The sequence below is a fragment of the Canis aureus genome, chromosome 11, assembly GCF_053574225.1.
Source record: "Canis aureus isolate CA01 chromosome 11, VMU_Caureus_v.1.0, whole genome shotgun sequence".
NCBI lineage: Eukaryota > Metazoa > Chordata > Mammalia > Carnivora > Canidae > Canis > Canis aureus.
Genome location: NC_135621.1, coordinates 61379394 through 61402430, shown reverse-complemented (window position 1 = coordinate 61402430; position 23037 = coordinate 61379394). Strand labels below are relative to the sequence as shown.

Genomic DNA, 23037 nt, shown 5'->3' with positions numbered 1-23037 from the left:
ACAGTACAAAAATAGAAAATTACAGGCCAATATCACTTATAAATACCTATCGGAAATACGACATAAAATCCTAGCAAGCATACCTCAATACCATATCAAGTAAATAATATACTATAACAGTGGGATTTACTCCTGGAAAGTAAGGTTAGTTCAATATTAAAAGCACAGCAATATCTCACACCATATTAACTGATCTGAGAAAAACATATGATTATTTCCATACATCCTAAATAAATCTTTGGTAAAATTCAGTTCTCATTCCATAGAAACAAAAAAATCCATTCAAGAACATAGGAACTGATGTTCTTTCCTTAATATGACTGACTATAAGGACACAGAAGCACACAAACTCACATACACACATGTAGAAATCTTAGTCCTGAGGCCAGTATCACATTTAATGGAGTAAATTTCAAGCATTTCCACTAAGATTAGGAAGAGGTGAGGATAATCACTATCTTCCTTACTATTTCCTACATACTAGATGTACTAGCAATACAATTAGGCAAAATAAATCAGAGATATAAGATCTGGAAGAGAAAGACAACTGTATCTATTTGCATATGAAACATTTCCTAAGAAAGCCCTAGAGGATCATTACTAAAATGACCTCAAAGCCAGCAAATTGATAGGATATAGAATAAATGCACAGAAATCAATAATATTCATATATATAAACAAAAATAACTTAGAAGATAATGCAGTATAGTAAAAGAGCAGTGACAATACCAACAAAAGTGGTATATTATCTAGAAATAAGTGTAGCAAGAATTGTGAAAAAGTTAATGTGAGGATAGAGTGAAAATACAAATGAAAAAATGACAAAATACATAAACATTCTTTGTTGAAGAACATCTCTACATCATAAAGATGCCAGGTTAATTAAAATTCTAATAAAAATGCCAACAAGTATTTTTAAGTAGAGCTAAACAAAATAATATAGAAAATCATGAATAGTCAGAATAATACGGAAAAAGAAAAGCTAAGGCACTAAGGATCACCAGATATTAAAATACATTACAAAGCCTAAGAAATTGATTCACTAGTATAATAATGAAACATAATAAGACAAACCGGAAGGATTCAGTTTCAAAGTACAGAAATGGAGCACCTGGGTGACTCAGTGGTTAAGTGTCTGCCTTTGGCTCAGGCTGTGATCCCAGGGTCCTGCAATGAAGTTCCACATCAGGGAACCCATTTCTCCCTTTGTCCCCCTCCCTGGTCTCTCTGTCTCTCATGAATAAATAAATAAAATCTTTTTTAAAAAGTACAAAAATGAACTCAAGTACACATGGAAGTTTAGTATATAATAAAGGTGGCTTCTAATAACACTGGACCAACTTTTTTTTTTTAAAACAGTGTTGGAAAAACTGGCCAATCATTTAGAAAATGATAAAATTGGGTCCATACCTCATGTCATGTAAAAGAATGAACTTTAGATTAGTAAGGGATTTAAAAGTAAAAGAACAAAACTATACAATTAAATTCATATAAAATCTGTCTGTAGAACAAAGTTATGAACCATGACTCATGGGGATCCCTGGGTGGCTCAGTGGTTTAGCGCCTGCCTTTGGCCCGGGGCGTTGTCCTGGAGTCCCAGGATCAAGTCCCGCATCCGGTTCTCTGCATGGAGCCTGCTTCTCCCTCTGCCTGTATCTCTGCCTCTCTGTCTCTCATGAATGAGTAAATAAAATCTTAAAAACAAACAGACACATAACTCAATATCCATAGTAAATAAAAGATTGAGAAATCTGACCTGATTAAAAATAAAGTTTCACTTTCTTTGTGGCAATAAAACATCACAAGTATAATCAAAGGACAGGAGGCAAACTGAAAGAAAATATCTGCAAAATCTATAATAGATGAAGGGCTTTATATAACACATATTTAAAGAACTTTTCAAAACTGAAGGAATTTAAAAAAAAAAAAAGAAAAGAAAAAAATGGGCAAAAGACCTGAGCATACACACACACAAATGATTTAAAACTAGCCTTTTTTGCTTTCAGCAAAAAGGAATACAATGACTAGATTTACACTTTCACTGCCTGTGGGAAACTGGGTAAAATGAAAGATAACAATTGCTTTTGAGTATTAAATAGGCAGCACAAGACTGAGCGATCCTTGTGAAAATGGGGGAAAAAAAGATTAGTTGAGTCCCACAGATGCCCCAGCTTTCAGCCTGTGACAATTCCAAACCCAGGAACAGGAAGGGAAATCCTAACTGCCTTATAGCAATCCCACTGGGAGAGTGCCTGAGTTCAGAAAGGCTCCTAAAGAGCATGAAATTCCAGAGAGAAGCTCAGAAGAAGAGGCTACAAGGCAAGGGGCCTCCAGAAAAATCTGCACAAGGATCTTCTTATCTCTAGCATAAAAGTTGGAGCAAAGAACCAATGAGGAGTAAAGAGAAGAATAATTCCCAGGGCTTACAAAGAGCTGAAGGGGAGTTCTTGACCAACCAGAATAAGTCCTCACATGGAATTCCGTAGGAATCACAGAACTTCACAGCATAGAAGTTGGAATTAACTATCCACAGAGTATAGGCTACTATAGATTCATCTTAGCAAAGCTTAAAAATAGCCTCAAAATGAACACACTATCTCCAAGAAATTTAAATGTACAGACAAAAATAGATTAAAAGAATGAAGAAGATATATAAAGTGCACACTAATAAAAAAAAGGCTCTGTGGCTATGTTAATGACCAATGAAGTTGACTTCTGAACAAGAAATATTACTAGAGATAAAAGCTCACATTTTATGATAAAGGAGACAGCTTATAAAGAGGACATAAAAATCCTAAACATGTATCCCAATAATAGACTTCTAATACATGTGAAACAAAAACCGATGGGATAAAAAAAAAAAGATAAATCCATAATTATAATTGGGGGTTTCCATACTCTTTTCAGTGGGGATTTAGGAAATTTCAATACTTAACCAACTAGACCTAACAGACATTTAGTCAACACTCCACCCCAAGACAGACAACAGAAAACATACTCTTCTCAAGGGCTCATGAAATAGTCAGGAAGTTAGCGCATACACTGAAGCATTAGTAATTTTCAATAAACTTAAAAGTACAGAAATCATCAGAGTAATTCTCTGACCACAACAGAATTAATTTAAGAATAGAGAGGAATTTGAAAACACCTAAATATTTGGAAATTAAACAACATACTTCCAAATAACCCCAGGGTCAAAAAACAAATTACCTTGGAAATTTAAAAAAAATATATTCTTAAGTTAAAAATGAAAATAAAAGAAATAAAGATGCATATTAAAAAGATCAACTCATTTCCCAGTGAATTAGCCTGGCAGTTAATCAGAAGACTCATATGGTTAAGATTTCAATTCCCTCAAATTAATCTACAGTTCAACACAATTCAATCAAAATCCAGCAGGCTTTTGGGCACAAATTGACAAACTGATTTTAAAATATTATATATGGAATTGCAAAGCAGCCAGAATAGCACAAATAATTTTGAAAAAAAAAAAGAACAAAGTTGGAAGACTCCTATTACCTAACTTCGAGACCATGAAAGTGTGATATTGACTGTATGATACTGTAATAGAGAATCCAGAAATAGACCCATTCATAGATGGTCAATAATTCTGACAATGGAGCCAAAGCAATTTGCTGGAGAAAAGATGTTCACTTCAACGTATTGTTGGAGCAACAGCACATATATGTGTCCCCTCTCCTCCCAAAAAAGACCCTTCCCTTGCACCAAATACAAACTTAAAACAGGTCAGGTATCTACACCTAAGAGCTCTATAAAACTCCTTGAAGGAAATGTATGAGAAAACATTTTGTGAGCCTGGCTTAGGATAGAAGTAGCACAAATCATAAAAGAAAAAAAATCATAAATTGGGCCTCATCATAATTAAAAACATCTGCATTCTGAAAGACACTGATAAGAGAAAAGCTACAAATGCAGAAAGTATGTGCAAACAAGTATCTGACAAAAGGTTCCTGTCCTTATAAAGCTCTCTTAAAATAAGGCAATCCGATTTAAAAATGGGCACACTTGATTCATCAAAGAAGAGAAAAGAGTGGCAAATGTATTTACATGAAGGGTGCTCAGGATCATTAGTCATCACCTAACTGATGCTAATTAAGACTACTAGGTAGGACAACGCATCTACCATAATGGCTAAAATTTTAAAAACTAATGAAACCAAGCGGTGGCAAGATGTAGAGAAGTACCCATCACCGGTGGGAATGTATAACAGTACCATCGCTCTGAAAACCAGTTTGGCTGTTTCCTTTAAATTAAACATGAGGAAGTATACTTCCTTATGATCCCAGAAAGCCCACTTCCAGTTACTTACCCAGAAGTTAAAACATGTGTCTGCACAAAAACCTTTAGGCAAATGCTTATAGCAACTTTACTAATAATTGCCCCCCAAACTGGGAATAACATAAATCTCCAACATGTAAAGAGATAAACTGTAGTAGTTTTCCATGGGTAACTACTTATCTTTAAAGAAGAATGAACTACTAATGAACTACAGCATGGGTAAAGCTCACAAACATTACGCTAGGTGAAAGAAGCCAGGAACAAGGGAATATGTCCTATAATTCCATTTATATGACATTCCTAAAAAATGCAAAAACTCCTGAGGGAGAAATCACTGCCAGGGGCCAGGGTGGGGGTCAGGCTAGAGATGAGGGCCGACTGCAATGGGGGAGGACAGAAAGTTTGAAGAGGACAGGAACATTCCATATCGCAACTGTATGGTGGTTCTGAGACATACGCGTGTCAAAACGCATCAAACTGTAGTTAAAAGGGTGAATTTTACTGTTTGTAAATTATACTCCAATAAACCTAACCTTACAGAAAGTATGCAGACTTTTAAAGGATTTTTAAATATACTGCCAAATTGCCCTTCCATTAACTTAATTTCTTCTACTCCTACTGAATTTACATTCCCGCTGGCATTCTACACGTCTCTGCACCCTCGTCAGCCTCAATATCATCAGATTATTATTTCAGGCTTTTCCAATCTGAGAAGTTCTTTTAAAATGATACTTCATTGTTTTTATATGCATCTCTCTTCTTTCTAGTGATGGTGAACATTTTTTCATCCAATTCTGACAGTTGTATTTCTATGTTCTACCTGTTCATTCAATTATTAAGAAAATGTTTGGTGCTTTTCTTACTAATTTTTTCGAGTCTGCTAGATGTATCCCCAAATATCTGCCACAAATATACTTCCCAGTTCATTTATCTTTCTTTTTTTCCCCATTTTTTAATGTAGACATTTTAAAATGTGAAATTCTCAATATTTTCTAAGATTTTTTTCTTCTGTACCATTACTTAGAAATTTCTTTCCTCATCTAAAGTTCAGTTAAATATTCAATTATAATTTTTAAAAAAATTTTGTACACTCAATTTCTTCACTTTTGAAATCTGTGTTGTCCAGTAGAGTGGCTACTAGCCACACAGAGTTACGTAAATTTAAATTAATTGAAATTAAGCTTTTTCCCTTTTTTTTTTCTGGTTTTGTGGTTCCAGGCCTTGCACTTAAATCTTTAGTCCATGCTGAGTTAATTTTTGTGTATAGTGCAATTTTTATTTGTCAGTCATACCTCAATAAAGCTAGGTGGTAAAAGCAAAGTCAAATTCTAAAAATAATTAATAATTAACTAAAATTACGTTAAATTTAAAATTCAGTTCCTCAGCCACACAGTCACATTTTTAAAGACTCTTTTAGAGGAATTTTAGATTCAATTTTGGTAAATTTAGAGCAACTGAGGTAAAACTGAAGTACAGTGAGTTCTCATATACCCACTGTACCCACCATCAACATCCCACACCAGAGTATTACATCTGTTTGCAATGGATGAACCTACATTCATTACACAGCGACACATCACTATAACCAAAAATCTATGTAGTTTACATTAGGGTTCACTTTTGGTGTGGAACATTCTGTGGGTTTTGACAATGTATAACCTGTCTCCACCACTGTAATATCATACAGAACAGTTTCATTTCCCTAAAAATCCTCAGTATAACCACTGGCAACCACTGATCTTTTTCGTGTCTCCACAGTTTTGTCTTTTTCAAAATGTTGCAGAGTTGGAATTATACAGGTTTTCACTTAGTAATATGCATTTAAGGTTCTTCCATGTCTTTTCATGTCTTGACTGCTCATTTCTTTTTAACATTGAGTGACACTGCATAGCTAGGATGTAATACAGCTTATTTATCCATTCACCTATTAAAGGACATCTTCATTGATTCAAGTTTTGGCAATTTTGAATAAAGCTGCTATAAACATCTGTGTATAGGTTTTTGTGTCGATGTAAATTTTCAATTCCTTTGGGTAAATACCATGCAGCGTAATTGCAGATTATATGTTATGAATATGTTTGGTTTTTAAAGAAATTGCCAAATCGTCTTCCACAGTGGCTGTATACCATTTTGCATTTTCAGCAGCAATGAATGAGAGTCCCTGTTGCTCCACATCTTTTTCAGCATACCCACATCTCAAGGGCTTGAGAGCCACCTGTGGCTAATGGCTACCATACTGATAGTAACATACAGAATACTTCCATCATCAGAAAAAGTTCCTGTGGAAATGCTGCTCTAAAACTTAAGTGTTTATACAGTGAAACAGGAGCTAATGTGACTTTTAATTTTTTTTTCTCTGCACGAATCCATCCCTTCTCCCACTGGATTTTGATAGTCCTTTGTTCATAGTCGCTCAGAAGTTCAAGTTTCAGCCACTTAACTATAGGTCCATTAACAAATTATTTAAATCCCTCTGAGTCTCAGTTTCCCCATCCTAATTACGTTTTACTTTAGTGCATTAAATGAGATAAACAAGGTAAGATCAATCACAACATTCATCATGCTAATCCTCATTTGTAAACTCTTCCGGGTTAGGAGAGCGATTTTTTTTAATGTCTCAGTATGATACTGTGAGGGTCCTTACTGGAAGCAGAAGCTTAATACTGTACTTACCCGATCTGGATTTCTATAACCTAACAGTAGATTCGCGGCTTTTATATCACCATGAACATATTCATTTTCATGTATATACTCCAGGACATCCAACTACGGGAAGAAATATATAAAATTATGTTAATATCTGTTTCAAACTCATGATCAACTTCGAACATTCTGAATATAGAACAACATGTATTTTTTCATAGTGATAACAAAGTAACATTTCTACAATCATATATTTATCTGTTTATCATATATACTGGTCACTTATCCTGGAAAAAAGTTGAATAACATGATCCTCAAATATCAAGTGTTTTAATTAAACCTCTGATGGAAAGAAACCAAGATTCAACAATGCCTAGGCCTATGCCCTGGACAGTCTAATGTCCCAAGTCACACCGTGCAAAGAGGAAAAACAGTAACATCAGAGATCCAAAGTAAAATAATCATGAAGCCCACTCAGCAATTCCTCACCCAAGCAATGATTATAAATCAAGTTTTGGAGACCGCAGAACAAAACACCATGTCTCTGAGCACACAGAAAGACATTCTCCTTCTGGACAATAACAGAAAATACCTTAGCTTCATCTTTAAAGCCCTTGAACCTTCCATGTCACTTACACCCAGTGCTCAATAAACATGTGCTGGCTAGATAAATGGATGAATGGATGAACAGGAACATTAACGAGTTCTATTTGCACATCCCAACCTGGCATGAGCAGTTTCATTCTATTTAAAATGGAAAAAATATAATGGAGCTTGGGCAAACCAAACACAAACAAGATAAGACAAATATGTAGTATAAACAAAATGTGTGCATGGGTGCTATTAAGATTTCATTGCTTCTTATTTGGCAAAGTATATATTATTCATTGCCATACTAATTACTGCCACCATCCCAAACTCATAATAAAAACTTTATAGCACCCCCATATCATCACGTATTTAGTATGGAAAATAATATATTTTGCCATAGTTTGCATTGTTATAAATACAACTGACAAAAGAGAGGTTATTCTTATAGCAATGCAAGCTTGTTCTGATATGTAAAACAAAGCTGTGAGGGGAAAAAAAATCAGACTGTAGAACCAATGCCTAATTGAGTTTGTAGTGCCAAACACAGCACATTCTGTCACTTACAGAGCCCACTGTTATCAATTTCACCAAAATAGCCTCTACTCTAAATAACTGACATTTCTAGGGCAATAATCCTTCATTCTCTGATAATTCCACAAAGGGCAACGATTTGTATATTGTAACAAGTAAATAATCTGAAAATGAGGCATGAGAAACAAGTCATTCATTCTTACCATTCGGATACCTAGCTGCAGGACAGTTGACTTTTTAAAAGTACCATTCTGGTCTGAGATCTTCTGTAAATCTATTCCTAGTCTTTCCATTACCATAAATCTGTAACTATAAGAAGGAGACGTCAAAAAGAGATCTTAAGATAGCAATGCTTGAAACTGCCTATTTATGAATTTGAAACAAGGAAAAACACCCCCAACCTAACAATGAAGAATATTGCAATCGGAACCATTAAAGAATGAACGTACATTAATAATCTCGCCGTTCTTTTAAAGAAAGATACTAGTCAGTATTTTACTCTGCAGTTAGTTTCTAGTGGAAGAGAATGCTATGCTGAAACATTCATGCTCACTCTTAGGTCATGAAAAGAGAATGGTCTTTCTAAATTAAAGAGTCCTGAGTTTGATTCATTTTGATTCCATCATCCGCTCACTGTAAGACCTTGAACAAATCATTTGTCCCTACAGAAAATTTTATTAGATTTGTTTCTCGACCTTATAAATCACTTACTTTATCTACACACTTATAAATATGACTTTAAACACACTTTAAACATTACTTTTCTCTATACACTTTTAAACATGTGTTGGGCACTTGGATGGTATGGTCGGTTGAATGTTCAACTCTTGGTTTTGGCTCTGGTCATGACCTTAGGGTTGTGAGATCAGACCTGGCATTGGGCTCCATACTCAGCCTGGAGTCTGCTTCAAATTCTCTCTCCCTTTGCCCTTCCTGCCCACACTCATGCTCTCTGTCTCATAAACCAATAATGAAAAAAATGTACTTCTTTTCTGTTTGGCACCTCCATCCCTTCTCTTCCTTTCACTTACATGCCTGCATCAGCCCCTATTCTACATTAATCTATGTATATACACATGAACACAGACATAAAGGAATTTTTGTCTTTGTTTAACAAAAATGTGATCTTATTATATGTACTTTTCTTCATCATACTTTTAGTATCTCACATCCCCCCACATCAACTGGTATAGCTCTAATTAATTTCTTTAATGGGCTGCATAATATTACATGATATGGATATACCATGATCCACTCAGCCACTCAGTCCTCTATTGGCAGCCCTTTACTTTGTTTGAAAATTATTGTTTAAAAAAAAAAAGAAAATTGTTTGTTCGTTTTGTTTTTACTGATAGCATTTAAAGACCATCTGAACAAAGCACTGACCACTGAGCTTATTTCCTCACCTAGGAAAAAAACCATCACCTATCTTAAAAGGCTATTGAAAGGACAAAATGGGGTATCTAACAAATTGATTTTTTTCTTTTTAAAAAATCATTAGTCAATTATTTATAAGTGATGACTAGCCATCTGTGGTGATTTTTAAAAATGTCTCTACAAATGCTTTGTTGTGCCTTTTCTCAAGAGACAAAGCTTAATTAAATCTCCTCTCTTGTGTATAGAGCAGACTTAGTGACTTGCCTCTAGCAAAGAGACTATAGTGGAAATATGTGACATCAATGTAAGATTTGAAATAAGTCAGAGAAAGACAAATGCCATCAGATTTCACTCATATATGGAATTTAAGAAACAAAACAGATAAACGTGGGGGGAAGAGGGGAAAAAGCAAGGGAGGCAAGCCATAAGAGACTCTTAACTATAGAGAACAAATTGAGGGTTGCTGGAGGGGAGGTATGCAAACAATCACATGAGTGTATTTAGAAGCAGATCTTCTTAGGCCTGTTAACAGCCACATGAGTGACCTTGAAAACAGATCCTTCCCCAGTCAGATCATGTGATGTCTGCAACCCAACAGACAACTTCCTCAGAAGTCCTCAGCTGGAACCAGCAGTGGGGAACACATAGTTTCCATGGGTAACTTCCATGTTGGTGACCCATGGAAACTAAAATGATAGTAGTCTGTCATTGTAAGGTACTATGATTTGGGTTATACAGAAACAAGTATTAGAGCACATAAGAAATAGTCATAGAAATAAAAAAAAGAAAGAAATCGCCATAGAACAATATTTGATTATAATAATTTCATTTTACCTTCTTCCCTGGAATTCAGTAATACCAGATCCATAAAACAGAGGAATTCCTAAATAATCAAGTTTTTTGAGTTTTATCCAGCTTTTGACTGCAAAGACAAATTTAACAGGAAAAAAGATATATATTTTTAGAAATGTTATTTCTTACTTTTATACAGATCCTTAAACTTACTTAGCTAACCTAAACAGAAATTAGACCTTTCCAGTAAATGTTTTAAAGAATCAAATATATCTACCTAGTGGCTTCAAATTCATTTATCACTGTAATTAACATAAAAACATATATAGAAATTTTAAACTTAAGCAATTATAACCAGACAAAAGTAGTCATGGTCATAAAATGCATTAGTATCATATATAACAAGTGTTTTAATTCCTGAAAAAAAGTCATTTCCTTATACATTAAATTCTAAAATACAACATATGTTCAAAAAATTAAAATAAAATAAAATAGAACATATGTTAACTACCAAAGAATCAGTAGAGAGAATGTCTTTTTCTTTCCATTACTTAAAAATTTAAAGCCATGATAGTTGAAAAAATAGAAATTGGGCAGAAAAATCATCTTACTATGAAATTATTATACAGAAACTGCTTTAATTAAATTTAGTTTAAAAAAAATCAAATCTACTGAAACCATCAGGTAGCTTATTTTCCACTTTTATACCATATACGCTTAATGTGTAAGACAGCTCTACGATAAACAATCAAGTTTAATGGATTCTATTTGTCACTCTGACATAGTTTAAGCAGTTAGTAAAGACTACTGTCGTAACATTTAGAAGGTTTTATTAAGAAAAACAAAGTTAATTATTAAGGTTAGTCTCATCATTCTTTTTCTTAAATATAATGTAGAAGACCTTGACTATTATCATTTTTTACTCATACCAAGTTCCTAAAAGCTCTGCTTAGTCCACCTATATTGTACAGTATTTAAAAGTGCTTCTGCTGTTCTTCAACTCTGCTCAGATTCATTTCGTATTCAATTCCTCTAACTAGTGTTTCTTACATGTGATTTCCACCTCCAGTTAATTTCCCACCATTCAAGTTTCTAACACTTTTAACTTATGTTCTAAATCATTTTAATGCTTAATCATTTCCATACACCTTACACTAATCCATTCTATGTCCACTCCTTTTGTTTATACATCTACCACCCATTTTAATATTTCTTCCTTACAACTTTTGGCTCCAAACGTTTCCTATGAAAGAAATGGTATCATTCTACTACCTTTTATACTTAGAGAACTCCTGGTAGCTTAGATCAACAAGATCTTGACATTATATATAAAGTAGAAAAAAATAACTTTGATTTGAGATATATAACCCAGTATATGTATATTATATCAACATTTATATACCATCTACCTTATTTTTATATAATAGTTAATTGTATCATTTCATAATAAAATTTCTAATAGGAAAGAATTTTCCAAAAGGCTAGAAAAACAGAAAAATATTAACATTCACTTTAGCAAGCCATATATATACGTGTGTGTGTGTGTGTGTGTGTGTATGCATGGAAGTAGCTTGCTTTGCTAAATTTACTTACTATAGTCTTTTTTTGCAGCCCTTTGATAAAATTTAAGTTCTGAAAATAATGGGCCATTTTCTTGATATTCCTATAAAAGAAAGAACAATTAATTTTTATTAAGAAAAAATAATCTTAAAGAGATTTCATATTTTAACTGTGAAAATAAGAGTATATATTCATAGTATATAAATAATGCTTGAGTCATTCATTATAAAACAGGAATCAAATTTCCATTAAAAATCTTAGAAAAGCACTAAATAAACTTGGAGAATCTCATGTTTAAATTTATATACTGTAATGATATCTCTACACAATCTTATATATGAAAGTAGTCTTCTAATAGAAGGAACTTACTAAAAGCACTGAGAATTTTATATATACATATGAAAGATATTCAATGTTTACCGATATGGACATCAGGGTAGATATACTGCAAACTCCCTCAGGGTTCATTCACACATGATACCTTTACTAAGTATCTACTATATTTCATATATATTTCATTGTACTAGGCATAAGAGATATAAACAATATAAAACCTCACCTTTGCCTTTAAGGACCTTACCATCTAGAGAAAAGAGGAAGGGAACACAGGAGAGGAGAGAGCCAGATAGGATACAAAGATGATAAATGCCAACACAGAAAAACACAGTTCTCCAGTCTTCACATTTTAATAATGTGAAAATGTACTATAACACTACATTTATTAATAAGTAGAATTATAAAAGCTAAGTTAAAACTGTTTTTACAAAGATACAAGGTATAGAGCAGAAAACAAAGTGAAGTATACATGAAATACAAATTTAAGAGCAAAACTTACCACTTTTATTACATGTCTTGCATCTTTATCTGGTTTACTTGTGGGGAAAGCTGCAGAACAAAACATAGGGTGGAGGAGAGAGACAGTTGTTCCCAATTACTGAATGTCTACTATAACCCAGACACCATGCTAAGCATTTTACATATATTTATTTATTAAATCCTCCAAGAACCTCTTCTGGTAGGTATCATCTTCATGTTACACAAGATCCTATTAAGGTTCAAAAAACTGAATAATTTGCTCACTAACAAGTGCAGATTGGGGACTGAAACTCAATCTATCGGGCACCATAGCCCACACATGCCATAAACCATACTCAAATACTCAAACATGGAAACCAACAGATACTAATCACACAGATCCAAATGTAGGGGAAAATATTTTCTAGATATGCATTAAACCCAGTATATGATAAATAGTAAAACCTACTGATACAATTTTACAAAATTAAAGTCTATGACAATTCAGAAATGAAATCTGATTCATCTTAACTAGAAAGTTCAAAACAATTTCTATGTGGCAAAATTCTAAATCAAGTGAAAATGAGAATAAACTCTTAAAAATCATCTTGTGAACCTGCCGATGAATCATCCCTACATTAAAGAATATGTATCTCCTATAAATCTCATTTCAAGTTATTTCACTTCATTTTATTATTTGCCACTTGCATTTTAAAAAATTTCTTATCGGGCAACCCAGGTGGCTCAGCAGTTTAGCACCGCCTTCAACCCAGGGTGTGATCCTGGAGGCCCAGGATCGAGTCCCACATCAGGCTCCCTGCATGGAGCCTGCTTCTCCCTCTGCCTGTGTCTCTGCCTCTCTATGACTCTCATGAGTAAATAAATAAATAAAATATTTTTTAAAAATTTCTTATCGATTTATTCTTTAGATAGGCTCCACAGCCAACCTGGGGCTCGAACTCACAACCCCAAGATCAAGAATCACATGCTTTACCAACTGGGCCAGCCAGGTGCTCCCCTGCATTTTAGATATAGTAATCCAACTTCTAATAATTCCACTGTTCAAATTTTTAAATCAAATCAGTCCTTTCATCTATTTTACCTAAATTATTTAAACGTTATGGTTTTCAAACCTTGATAAGTCAATGTGTGTATTTATTTGTACTGTGAAAGTCTAGAATCTTGTCATTCATCTCTTCACTCTTCATCCATTCAATGCTTCATTCATTCCACTAACCAATAATTATCATGAAGCTAGAATTTGCAAGGCATTGTGTCAAGCATCAGTAGTATGTTTAAAGGAAAATGAAAGGAAGAAAGGTGGAGCTAGTATTGATTATGATTCAGTACCCACAGCTAACAGATGGAGAACAATATCAATTCTTCCAGTATATTTTCAGTATGTTCATCAGATGCTATCCTCTTATGACTACTCTTAACATTTCTCCTTCTCTTTTCTTCTAACTCCATCAGCTTTCCTCTTTTTCACATGACAGATGTAAAAAAAAAAAATGGCAAATTTATCACAATACATATCAATTCTACTTTACAGTTGAGCCAACTCATGCACAACTTTTTTAACCGTTCTCCAAGAATTTTTATGTCAGCATGCTATCAACCATTTGAAGAAATTATTACTTCAGGGTTAGTTGATATTAGATATAAAATACGAATACAGACCTCTTTCCAAAGAAACAAAATTTATTTGTATCAAGTAATTTTTACCCTTTCACCTTTATACATGTAAAGTCATTTCACTGTCACTCATGCGGTAATCCCAAAGGAAATCCAGGAGGGATGGATTATCCATACCCAAGGCAAGAAAAAACTAAAGAAAGTCTATACAAAAGAAGAGGTCCAGTCCTGTTATAGAAGAAGGGGTAAGAAAAGCCTTTCTTCCCACCCTACCACAGACTTTTCTTAGTACTGTGGAGCCCGAGCTTGTGGAGAAGCTGCCCTGCCCTGACGCTGGTCCATTTAGTGCAGTACTCACTCCTTCTAGCCAAGTGTCTTTGCTTCCTGAGGTAGAAGTTGGTAGAAACTTCCTGCTTCTTGTCTAAAAGCAAGTAGCCACATCAGCAAACATAACAACAAGCCCAACAGATGTAAGCAGAAAAGCACAGAAGAAAAATTAGTTTCAACTAGATAAATAGCTTATTTGGGTTCGAATGGGAAAAGAGATATTCAACCAGTTCAAAGGGCTACTCTTTGCTGATTTCAATCAGTATAGCCCTATTACTGTATAGCCTTTCACATGATTTCACATGAGTATATGTTGACATATACTCAAAACACCCCACACTTGTCATCTGATAGCTATATAATATTCTCCATAAACTACCAAGTCAAATTATATTAGAAAGCCTAAATCCAAAATAAATTGACTAGAAAGTTCTTGGAGATGGAGGTTGAACAAATAAATTGTCCTAGTTACCATGGAGGTCTCTTTATAGTAATCAATTAGTTAATTAATGAAATAAATATTTATTTTCTACTGTAAGCCAAGCCATATTCTAGCTAGTGAAATTAAAAAATAATGGAAAACAGACATGGTATCTGCTTTTATAGTCTAATGAAGAAATCGGACATTCACCAAATATTCATATACAAGTGCAGAACTGTAATTATAATAAATGTAAAAGGGAAAGGTAGACAGTAACAAGAGAATATATAATTTATAATTTATTTTTAAATTATATAAATTTTAAATTATATAAATATAAATTTTAAAACATCCCACCTTGTTGTAGCTAAAAAGGGAATTACTGAGCAAGAATAGTCAGAGAAGTGATGATGGGCCAGATGCAAATATAGCTAATAATTTCTGCCTGATGAAAGGTTTTAAAAACTTGAGGTGTAGTTGGAGAATAGGAAACACATAATTAGGTTTGTATTCTTAACAGATCACTACACCAGAGTGTGGAGAACAGACTGAAGGGGAGGCAGAGTAGATACTAACTGATCAGTAAGGATTTAATTTTGATAGATCAGAGGAAAGAGGACCACAGCTTGGACTAGACTATCAGTGGCAAATAAAGAAAAATGAGCAGATTCCAGAGATTTCAGAAAGTGAAACTGTTAGGACTTGATAAAGGAGGCAAAGGGATCTTGTTGAGTAGGTTACTACTGATTAATCTACTCAGGGTTGAAAAGAATGATCAATCACAGATAGTGATAGTCTTGAAATTACAGGAGTCTCATATCTTCATTTAAATTTCTGACCAGAGGCCTAAGGAGTTGCTAAAAAATGCATATTGCACATACAGGATACCTGCCCTCCTAGCACTTTTTTCTATTCACTGAGAACTGTCTGGCTTTTCCTTTGAGGAACTAAACCTCCTGCTACCCATGTGAACTTAGTAGGGCTGTGTAACACAGTATACCTGCCCTTACATCTCAGAGTTGGGGACATGCCTAACCTGACTAACTGGAATATACAGCTCATTGCCCACAGTAACCAGTTCAGAAGAGTAATGTGCACCAACTAGGTAAAAAGTTATTTCCTAGGATGGCAGTACAATGCTATGTAACACAAGAAGACCATAAGCTGAAAGGATACCAAATCCTAGAAATTACTTTCCTCATCTATATGGAAAATCAAGTCTGAAAATCAAATCCGACACTGAAAAAAAGTAAGGTCAAGGCAGAAAGAGGGAGAGGGCCCTGATGACATTGCTTAAGCTCTACACTATGCATACCAGAAACCAGAAAAGCCCTATATTTCTCAGTTATAAGAGCTAAGAAATCCCTCTTTTGCTTAAATATATTTCGGCTTCTGACAACCAAAGACTTACACAGGAAGGAACTAGAAAAACTAGAATATGATGGAGTCTGGTAAACAATGTCAATAAAGTAGCACACTAGATAAACCAAAAACCTTCTTCTATAAAATAAACAAGATGTTGACTATAATAAATCAAATTTTCTTATAAATAAAGAATTGATCTGGTTAAATAAATACATAGCCAAAAACAAAAAGAACTCTAAAACCAGAGGGAAATGTGCATGAGCATTAATGTTCTACACTATGCTACAGGCCTAAAAGAGGTTGCCCACTCTGGTCAACCAAGTATATCAAGTGTCAAAGCCCTCTTGGGGGAAAAAACTGTTTTTGGGCTTGCAACAGGCAGATATCTGAAGTTAAGATAGCCACATAAAGTCAGATTTTCCCACTGCTATGCCTTCAGTAGTGTGAAACATTAAAAATAAGAAAGAGAAAGAAATGGGGAGATAGGGGAAGGGGAGAAAGGGAAAAAGGGAAGCAGAGGTAAAGAACGAAAGCAAGAGAGACTTCACCACTGTCAAACCCAGACAGAAAAGCAAAAACAAAACATCCCACCTTGTTGTAGCTAAGGTGCTGAGCATGAGGAAAAGTAATCTTTCCTTATAATTAGTTACTTTATAGCTGCCTTCAGGAATTTGAAGCTCAAATTGACCCAGCAGTATGATACAGGGACTTGAAGCCAAATGATAACCCAAAACACCTTGCAGAAGCAAAAGAAACAAATCTTCAAGAGACAGGCTGGACCCACATGATTATCAGATATAAAGCATGGCTAAAGGTGAGTAGATGATCCAACACAGGAAAGAAACAAACAAAAGGCATAAACCCCAAGAAACACAGACCTCCCATATAGCTCAAATAGCTACTTAAAATAGTAGCAGACACAAAGTATCAGTAACATAAGAAACAATGTAAAATGTTCTATGAAAAAATAAACAAATTCAAAAAACATGAGAGATCTAAGAGACAGTGACCAAAAACGAAATACATTACAATTCCAAGAGGAAATATGGGAGTAAGTTTGATTTGGAATTGTCAAATACCAGAAATAACACAAAATCTATCTTCAGTAGAATGTATAACAAATTGTATTTAGTCATAGTATGAAATGCATTATATCAAAAATGAATGAAATACTGATATAGTAGTAATATAGATATATCTTAGATACAATGTTGAGTGAAAAAAACATAAAACAATGCATACTGACGATTATATAAATTAAAACCCCAACCCCACCAGTTATATTTGTTTAGGGATACATACATACACAATAACTATAATGAAAAAAAGTAAAATAAAAACCATAAAGAGCCTAGAAAGTGTTTTACTATTACAAGGTAGGGAAGAGATGTAAGAGTTTCTAGAGTGATGGTTATATTGATATGTTATATGCTTGACCAGGATGGGGATTATGAGAGTCTTGCTACTAGATACATTTTCTTGATAAATTATGTTTACGTTGCATGTACTTTACTATATATTAATACATGTAATACATAATCATTAATATTTAAAACCTAATAAATAGCCTAAATAGTAAATGAGATAGAGCTACAAAGAGTAAAATAGATTAGATATGAAAAAATACTCTTGAATTCACCACACAGAAATATAGAGACAAAATACGAAGATGAGATTATGAAACACGACGGAAATATGTGACAGAAACACAATTTTCCAAAAAGCTCCAGAACTGGAGGATAGAGAGAATATAAGACAGCCATTTTTGAATAAATAATATTTCATAACTATCAAATATGATAAAAGTCACGAACCCTCTAATTTAAGGATCACAAGTTCCCGGCAAGATAAATAATATCTGTATGCCATACACCATAGTCAAACTGCAGAACATTAAAGACAAAGTTCTAACAAACAACTCACTAGAAAATATTAGATTACATACAAAAGATAGATGAAGTGACAGTAGACTTCTCAACAGCAACAAGGCAGTAAGACATTGAATAATATCATATTCATATGCTGAGAGAAAATAATTACCAATCTAGAATAAGGTACACTATAAACATGAACAATAATGTACAAAATCGTAACATGGTGACTAGAGGTACAGTGTTGAAATGCCATGTATTTATCCAGGAGAAAAGTAGAGACAGTGATGAGCTTCCTAGTTTATTAAATCAAGAGAGTGTATCAAGGTTACAGGTAACCACTAAAATAATAGAAATAAAATTCAGAACTTCAAAATCAGTAAAGAAAAACGAATAAAGAAAACCTAAAAATCTTAGAGAAGTTTGGAAAAGAATATGTTCTTCTAAAAAAAAAGCAGAGTAAATATAAAATGTTATAAGTGAAATAAATTAAAATATCAATTTTATATCAGCTTTTAGACATACTTTTTTAATATTTTATTACCTCTGAAATTTGAATGCATCTTACAACCAAAGACATCTTACAGTTGCTGCTGACCATATAGCAGTTTGACAGTCACAAACCTAGTCCCAGATGTCTATTTGTCTTCACTTCAATTGAGTCATATACATTGCTGATAGCATTACATGTTCCACTTAATTGTCATTTACAATGATTTGTGCATGTAGAGAAATTAATTAACCAGTCCAAAACAGAAAAATGGGACATAAACTTGATATTAGTGAAAAAAATGTTCTTTAAGATAGGACTGCAACACTGAGTGCTCTATGAGTTCCATATGTAAGACTATTTTAAAGGTATTGTGTCATAGTTTAATGGGCACTATTAGGTATTAGATATAAAGTATATCTTACATAAACACAAAAAGACTGATTCAAGAAGAAGAAAATTATGAACTTTTAAGCATCTAAGACTCAACAAATGTATATAAAAAATGATGTATCTTAAATCATGGACACCTTAGATGTGAAAAAAAAAAACAAAAACAAAAACCATGCCAGTAATCATAATATATTTGAGTAGACTAAGTTCACCAGATAAGAAACCACAGGATCATTAGAAAAATAAATAAATGTATACTAACTATGAGACACAACTGAAACATAATGATACAGAGAAAATAGAAAGATTAATAAACTAGCCAAAACAGCCTGAAAAAAAAAAAAAAGGCTGGAATATGTATTTTCAAAATTACAGAATTCTCAGGAAAGAAGAATTACTAGATATAAAGTTAGTCCAACCTAATCATTAAAACTGATTCAATGAAAAAAATGATCCAATAGAAAGACTAAATTCATGAACTTGAAATCATCTGGTATTGTTCCTTAATATAGAAATAAAAAACCAGCATAATTACAGGAAAAAAAATGAAAAAGCACAAAAATCATGGAAGACTTCTAAACAACTTCGTAATGTATAGGCAAGCAGACAAAAATAAATTGGAATTAACAGTTTTTATCTAAAGACCACATAAGATAAAATAATTAAAGGACATACATTCTTTTCAAACATAAAACATTTTTTTAACTGCCTGTAATTTTACCCAAAAACCAAGCTTTCTCAAATTATCAAAGAATAATGCCTACACCCTAGGTCAAAGAAGAATCACAAAGGAATTTAGAAAATACACAGAACTGAGTACTAAAAATATCATATTGAAGCTAGTTAGCATATAGTGAATAAGTACATATTTATGATTTTTTTCTGATAATGTAAGCTTTACAAAGACGGAAATATTTGGTTTTATTTAGATGTTTCCCAAGAACCTCAAATAGGGTCTAATAAGCATTCATTAAATATCTGATGAATAGGAGGGGGTCCCTGGGTGGCTCACCGGTTTGGCGCCTGCCTTCAGCCCAGGGCATGATCCAGGAGTCCCGGGATCGAGTCCCGCATCGGGCTCCCTACATGGAGCCTGCTTCTCCCTCTGCCTGTGACTCTGTCTCTCTCTCTGTATGTCTCTCATGAATAAATAAAATCTTTTTTAAAAAAATTCAAATAAATAAATAAATACATAAATATTTGATGAATAATTTAATGAATGCAAGTAATACTTAGAAATTAATTTTTAAGGAGGATTTAAGATGGTGGAGTAGTGGGAGGCACCCTGGGGCTTGCCTCATCCCTCAAATACAGCTAGATTGGCATCAAAACATTTTGAACTAGGAAATCGATCTGAGGATTAAGAGAATAATCTGCACAATTAGAGGGTGAGAACATGGTGGCTTCAAGGTTCAGAGACATGAATTGGGAGACAGAAAAGCTGCACTACCAGGTAGTGGGTGGGATCCCTTTTTGTGGGGAGAGGACAGGGAGAAAAAGGGAGAGAGACCAGGGTGTTGTGTCTGCACAAGAGTAATTTTCCCCAGGACCACTGACTGGGGATTCAAGAGAAACTGTGGTGAGTTTTTTACAAACAGTGGAGCTCAAATCTGAGGTTTTGGAAGTCTATGCCTTTTGCCAGAATCAAGCCGGGCAGGCAGTTATGCTCCTGGAGAGGGAAGACAGAGGCCCAGGAGTGGAAGGCCGACAATGTGGCGTGGGGATGCCCTGGGTAACACTGGGAGAGGACGTTTCCCTTCCCAGGGTATGTCCTCTCCAAGGACAAGGTACCTGGTAGGTGCCACTGAGCAGCCACTCAACAGCAGGGGACAGGAGGAGGGCACAGAGGGCAGATAACCTGCTCACAGCTTTCTGCTGTGCTTCACCATAGACTCCAGGCATCCGCATGCCTGTGTGACTGCTTTTCTGACAGAGTGGATCCAGGCACAGCATTGCCAGGCTCTCCTTTGGGGGGAGCAGGGCAGGTCCACACCTTGCTGAGTCCTTTAAGATATGGATTTTTAAATTCCAGCTGCATGCCGAAATAAAACACAGAAAGTGATACAGGGTGTGCTGACAGCCCTTGCATGGACAGGTTGAGGGCAGAGATCTGAAGGGGGCATGGGCCACAGAAGGAGAGACTGTTTGCTTTTCTGTGAGGGCTTCCTGAGCAGCTACGGCCATGAGTTCCCCTCCCAGGAACTAGGGGGTAGGGTAATGCCATCTTCCACCTGCCCCATACTCACCAGCACAGTCTGACTTCAGTGAGCAACACAGCACCCCCAGCAGAGGATGGGGTTGCTTACACCAAACCCCACCCCCCTGCACCCTGCAGGGACATTTTTACTAAGGCAGGTTTGTCAGTGAGCCAATGCAGCAGGTGTCTCCCTCAAAGTACCAACACAGGCCCCCTGCACATACCAAGTCTCCTGATCATAGAGTGCTCCAAAGCATCCATCACCTTCAGTTCTGGTGGAAATAGGACCAGGCTTTTCCTTTTCTTTCTTTTTTCTTGGGACTCAATCTTATAGTTTTTTGTTTGTTCGCTTTTCTCATTTTTTTGGATCAGGCTTCTTTCTTTCTACCTTTCTTTCTCTTTCTTTCTTTTGCTTTGGAATTAGGCTTATAGTTTTTTCTTTCTTTGTTTCCTTTTTTGTTCCTTTTCCTTTTCTCTCTCTCTCTCTCTCTTTTTTTTTTTTTGAGCAGGTTTTGTTTTTTATGGTTGATGTTGTTTTTTAAGAGGGGTGAAAGAGGGGCAGAGGGAAAGGGAGAGAGAGGGAATATTAAGCAGGCTCCACGCCCAGAATGGAGCCTAATGCAGGGCTCAATCTCACAATCCTGAAATCATGACCTGAGCTGAAATCAAGAGTTAGACGCTTAACCAACTGAGCCACCCAGACTGCCTTTATTTTTTTAATTAGACTTATCCTAACAAACAAATCAAAGCACACCTAATTAAAGGCTCAAATATCCCCAATGTAAGCAAGGTGGAACTCTGCAGATAACTGATCTGTGGGAAAGAACAGCCAAAACATAATAGCAGAGTGCAGACAGCATACACCAGAAACTCTTCCTGAAGCAGCAGACCTTGGATAGTATATGAGCTCGTCTTAATATAGTAATATTACTGAGGAGCAGACAACACAATGAAGACAGAAACCTAGACCTAATGACAAGGTGGAGGAAATCTCCTCAAAAGAAAGATAACAATAAATCACAACCAGGGACTTGCTCAAAACAGATATAAGCATTATATCTGAACAAGAGTTTAGCTGGACTTGAAAAAAATCATAGAAGATACCAGAGAAACCCTTGCTACAGAGATAAAAAGAACTGAAGTATTTATTTCAGGCTGAAATAAAAAATACTATAATAAGCGAGATGTAAAACTGACTGGAAAACTGCTATAACAGATGTAAAACAGACTGAATAACAATGAGGATGGAAGAAAGAGGAACGAATATGTGATACAGAAGATAAAATTATGGAAAATAATGAAGCTGAAAAGAAGAGAGAAAGAAAACTATTAGATCACAACTACAGATTTAGGGAACTCATAAAGTACAATAAGATCCATATCATAGGAGTCCCAGAAGAGGAGCAGAAAAAGGGGGCAGAAGGCTTATTTAAACAAACTATACCTGAAAACTTCCTTAACCTGTGGAAGGAAACAGGCATTCAAGTCCAAGAGGCACAAATAACTCCCCTCAAAATCAATAAAAGTAGATCGACACCTAGACATATCATAATGAAACTTAAAAAATACAAAAATAAAGAGAATTCTGAAAATAGCTAGAGAAAAAAGATCCTTAACCTACAAGGGTAGAAAAATAAGGTTAGCAGCAGATTGGTCCACAGAAACTTGACAGGGCAGAAGAAAGTGGCATGATATATTCAACATGCTAAATGGGGAAAATGTGCAGCCAAGAATACTTTATCCAGCAAGG

At 34.7% G+C, this 23037-nt stretch overlaps 1 protein-coding gene across 3 annotated transcripts in view; it reads right to left on the bottom strand.

Moving 5' to 3' along the window:
- The window catches only part of VRK2 (VRK serine/threonine kinase 2), a 215423-nt gene that overhangs the window by 57711 nt on the left and 134675 nt on the right, over nt 1-23037 (bottom strand). For all 3 annotated transcript variants that reach the window (XM_077915472.1, XM_077915474.1, XM_077915471.1), the window contains exons 4-8: nt 12629-12678; nt 11827-11896; nt 10276-10363; nt 8268-8373; nt 6973-7065 (exon numbers count right to left, since the gene is read on the bottom strand). In XM_077915472.1, the coding sequence (XP_077771598.1) occupies nt 6973-7065; nt 8268-8373; nt 10276-10363; nt 11827-11896; nt 12629-12678 (407 nt within the window). The remainder of the gene's footprint in view (nt 1-6972; nt 7066-8267; nt 8374-10275; nt 10364-11826; nt 11897-12628; nt 12679-23037) is intronic.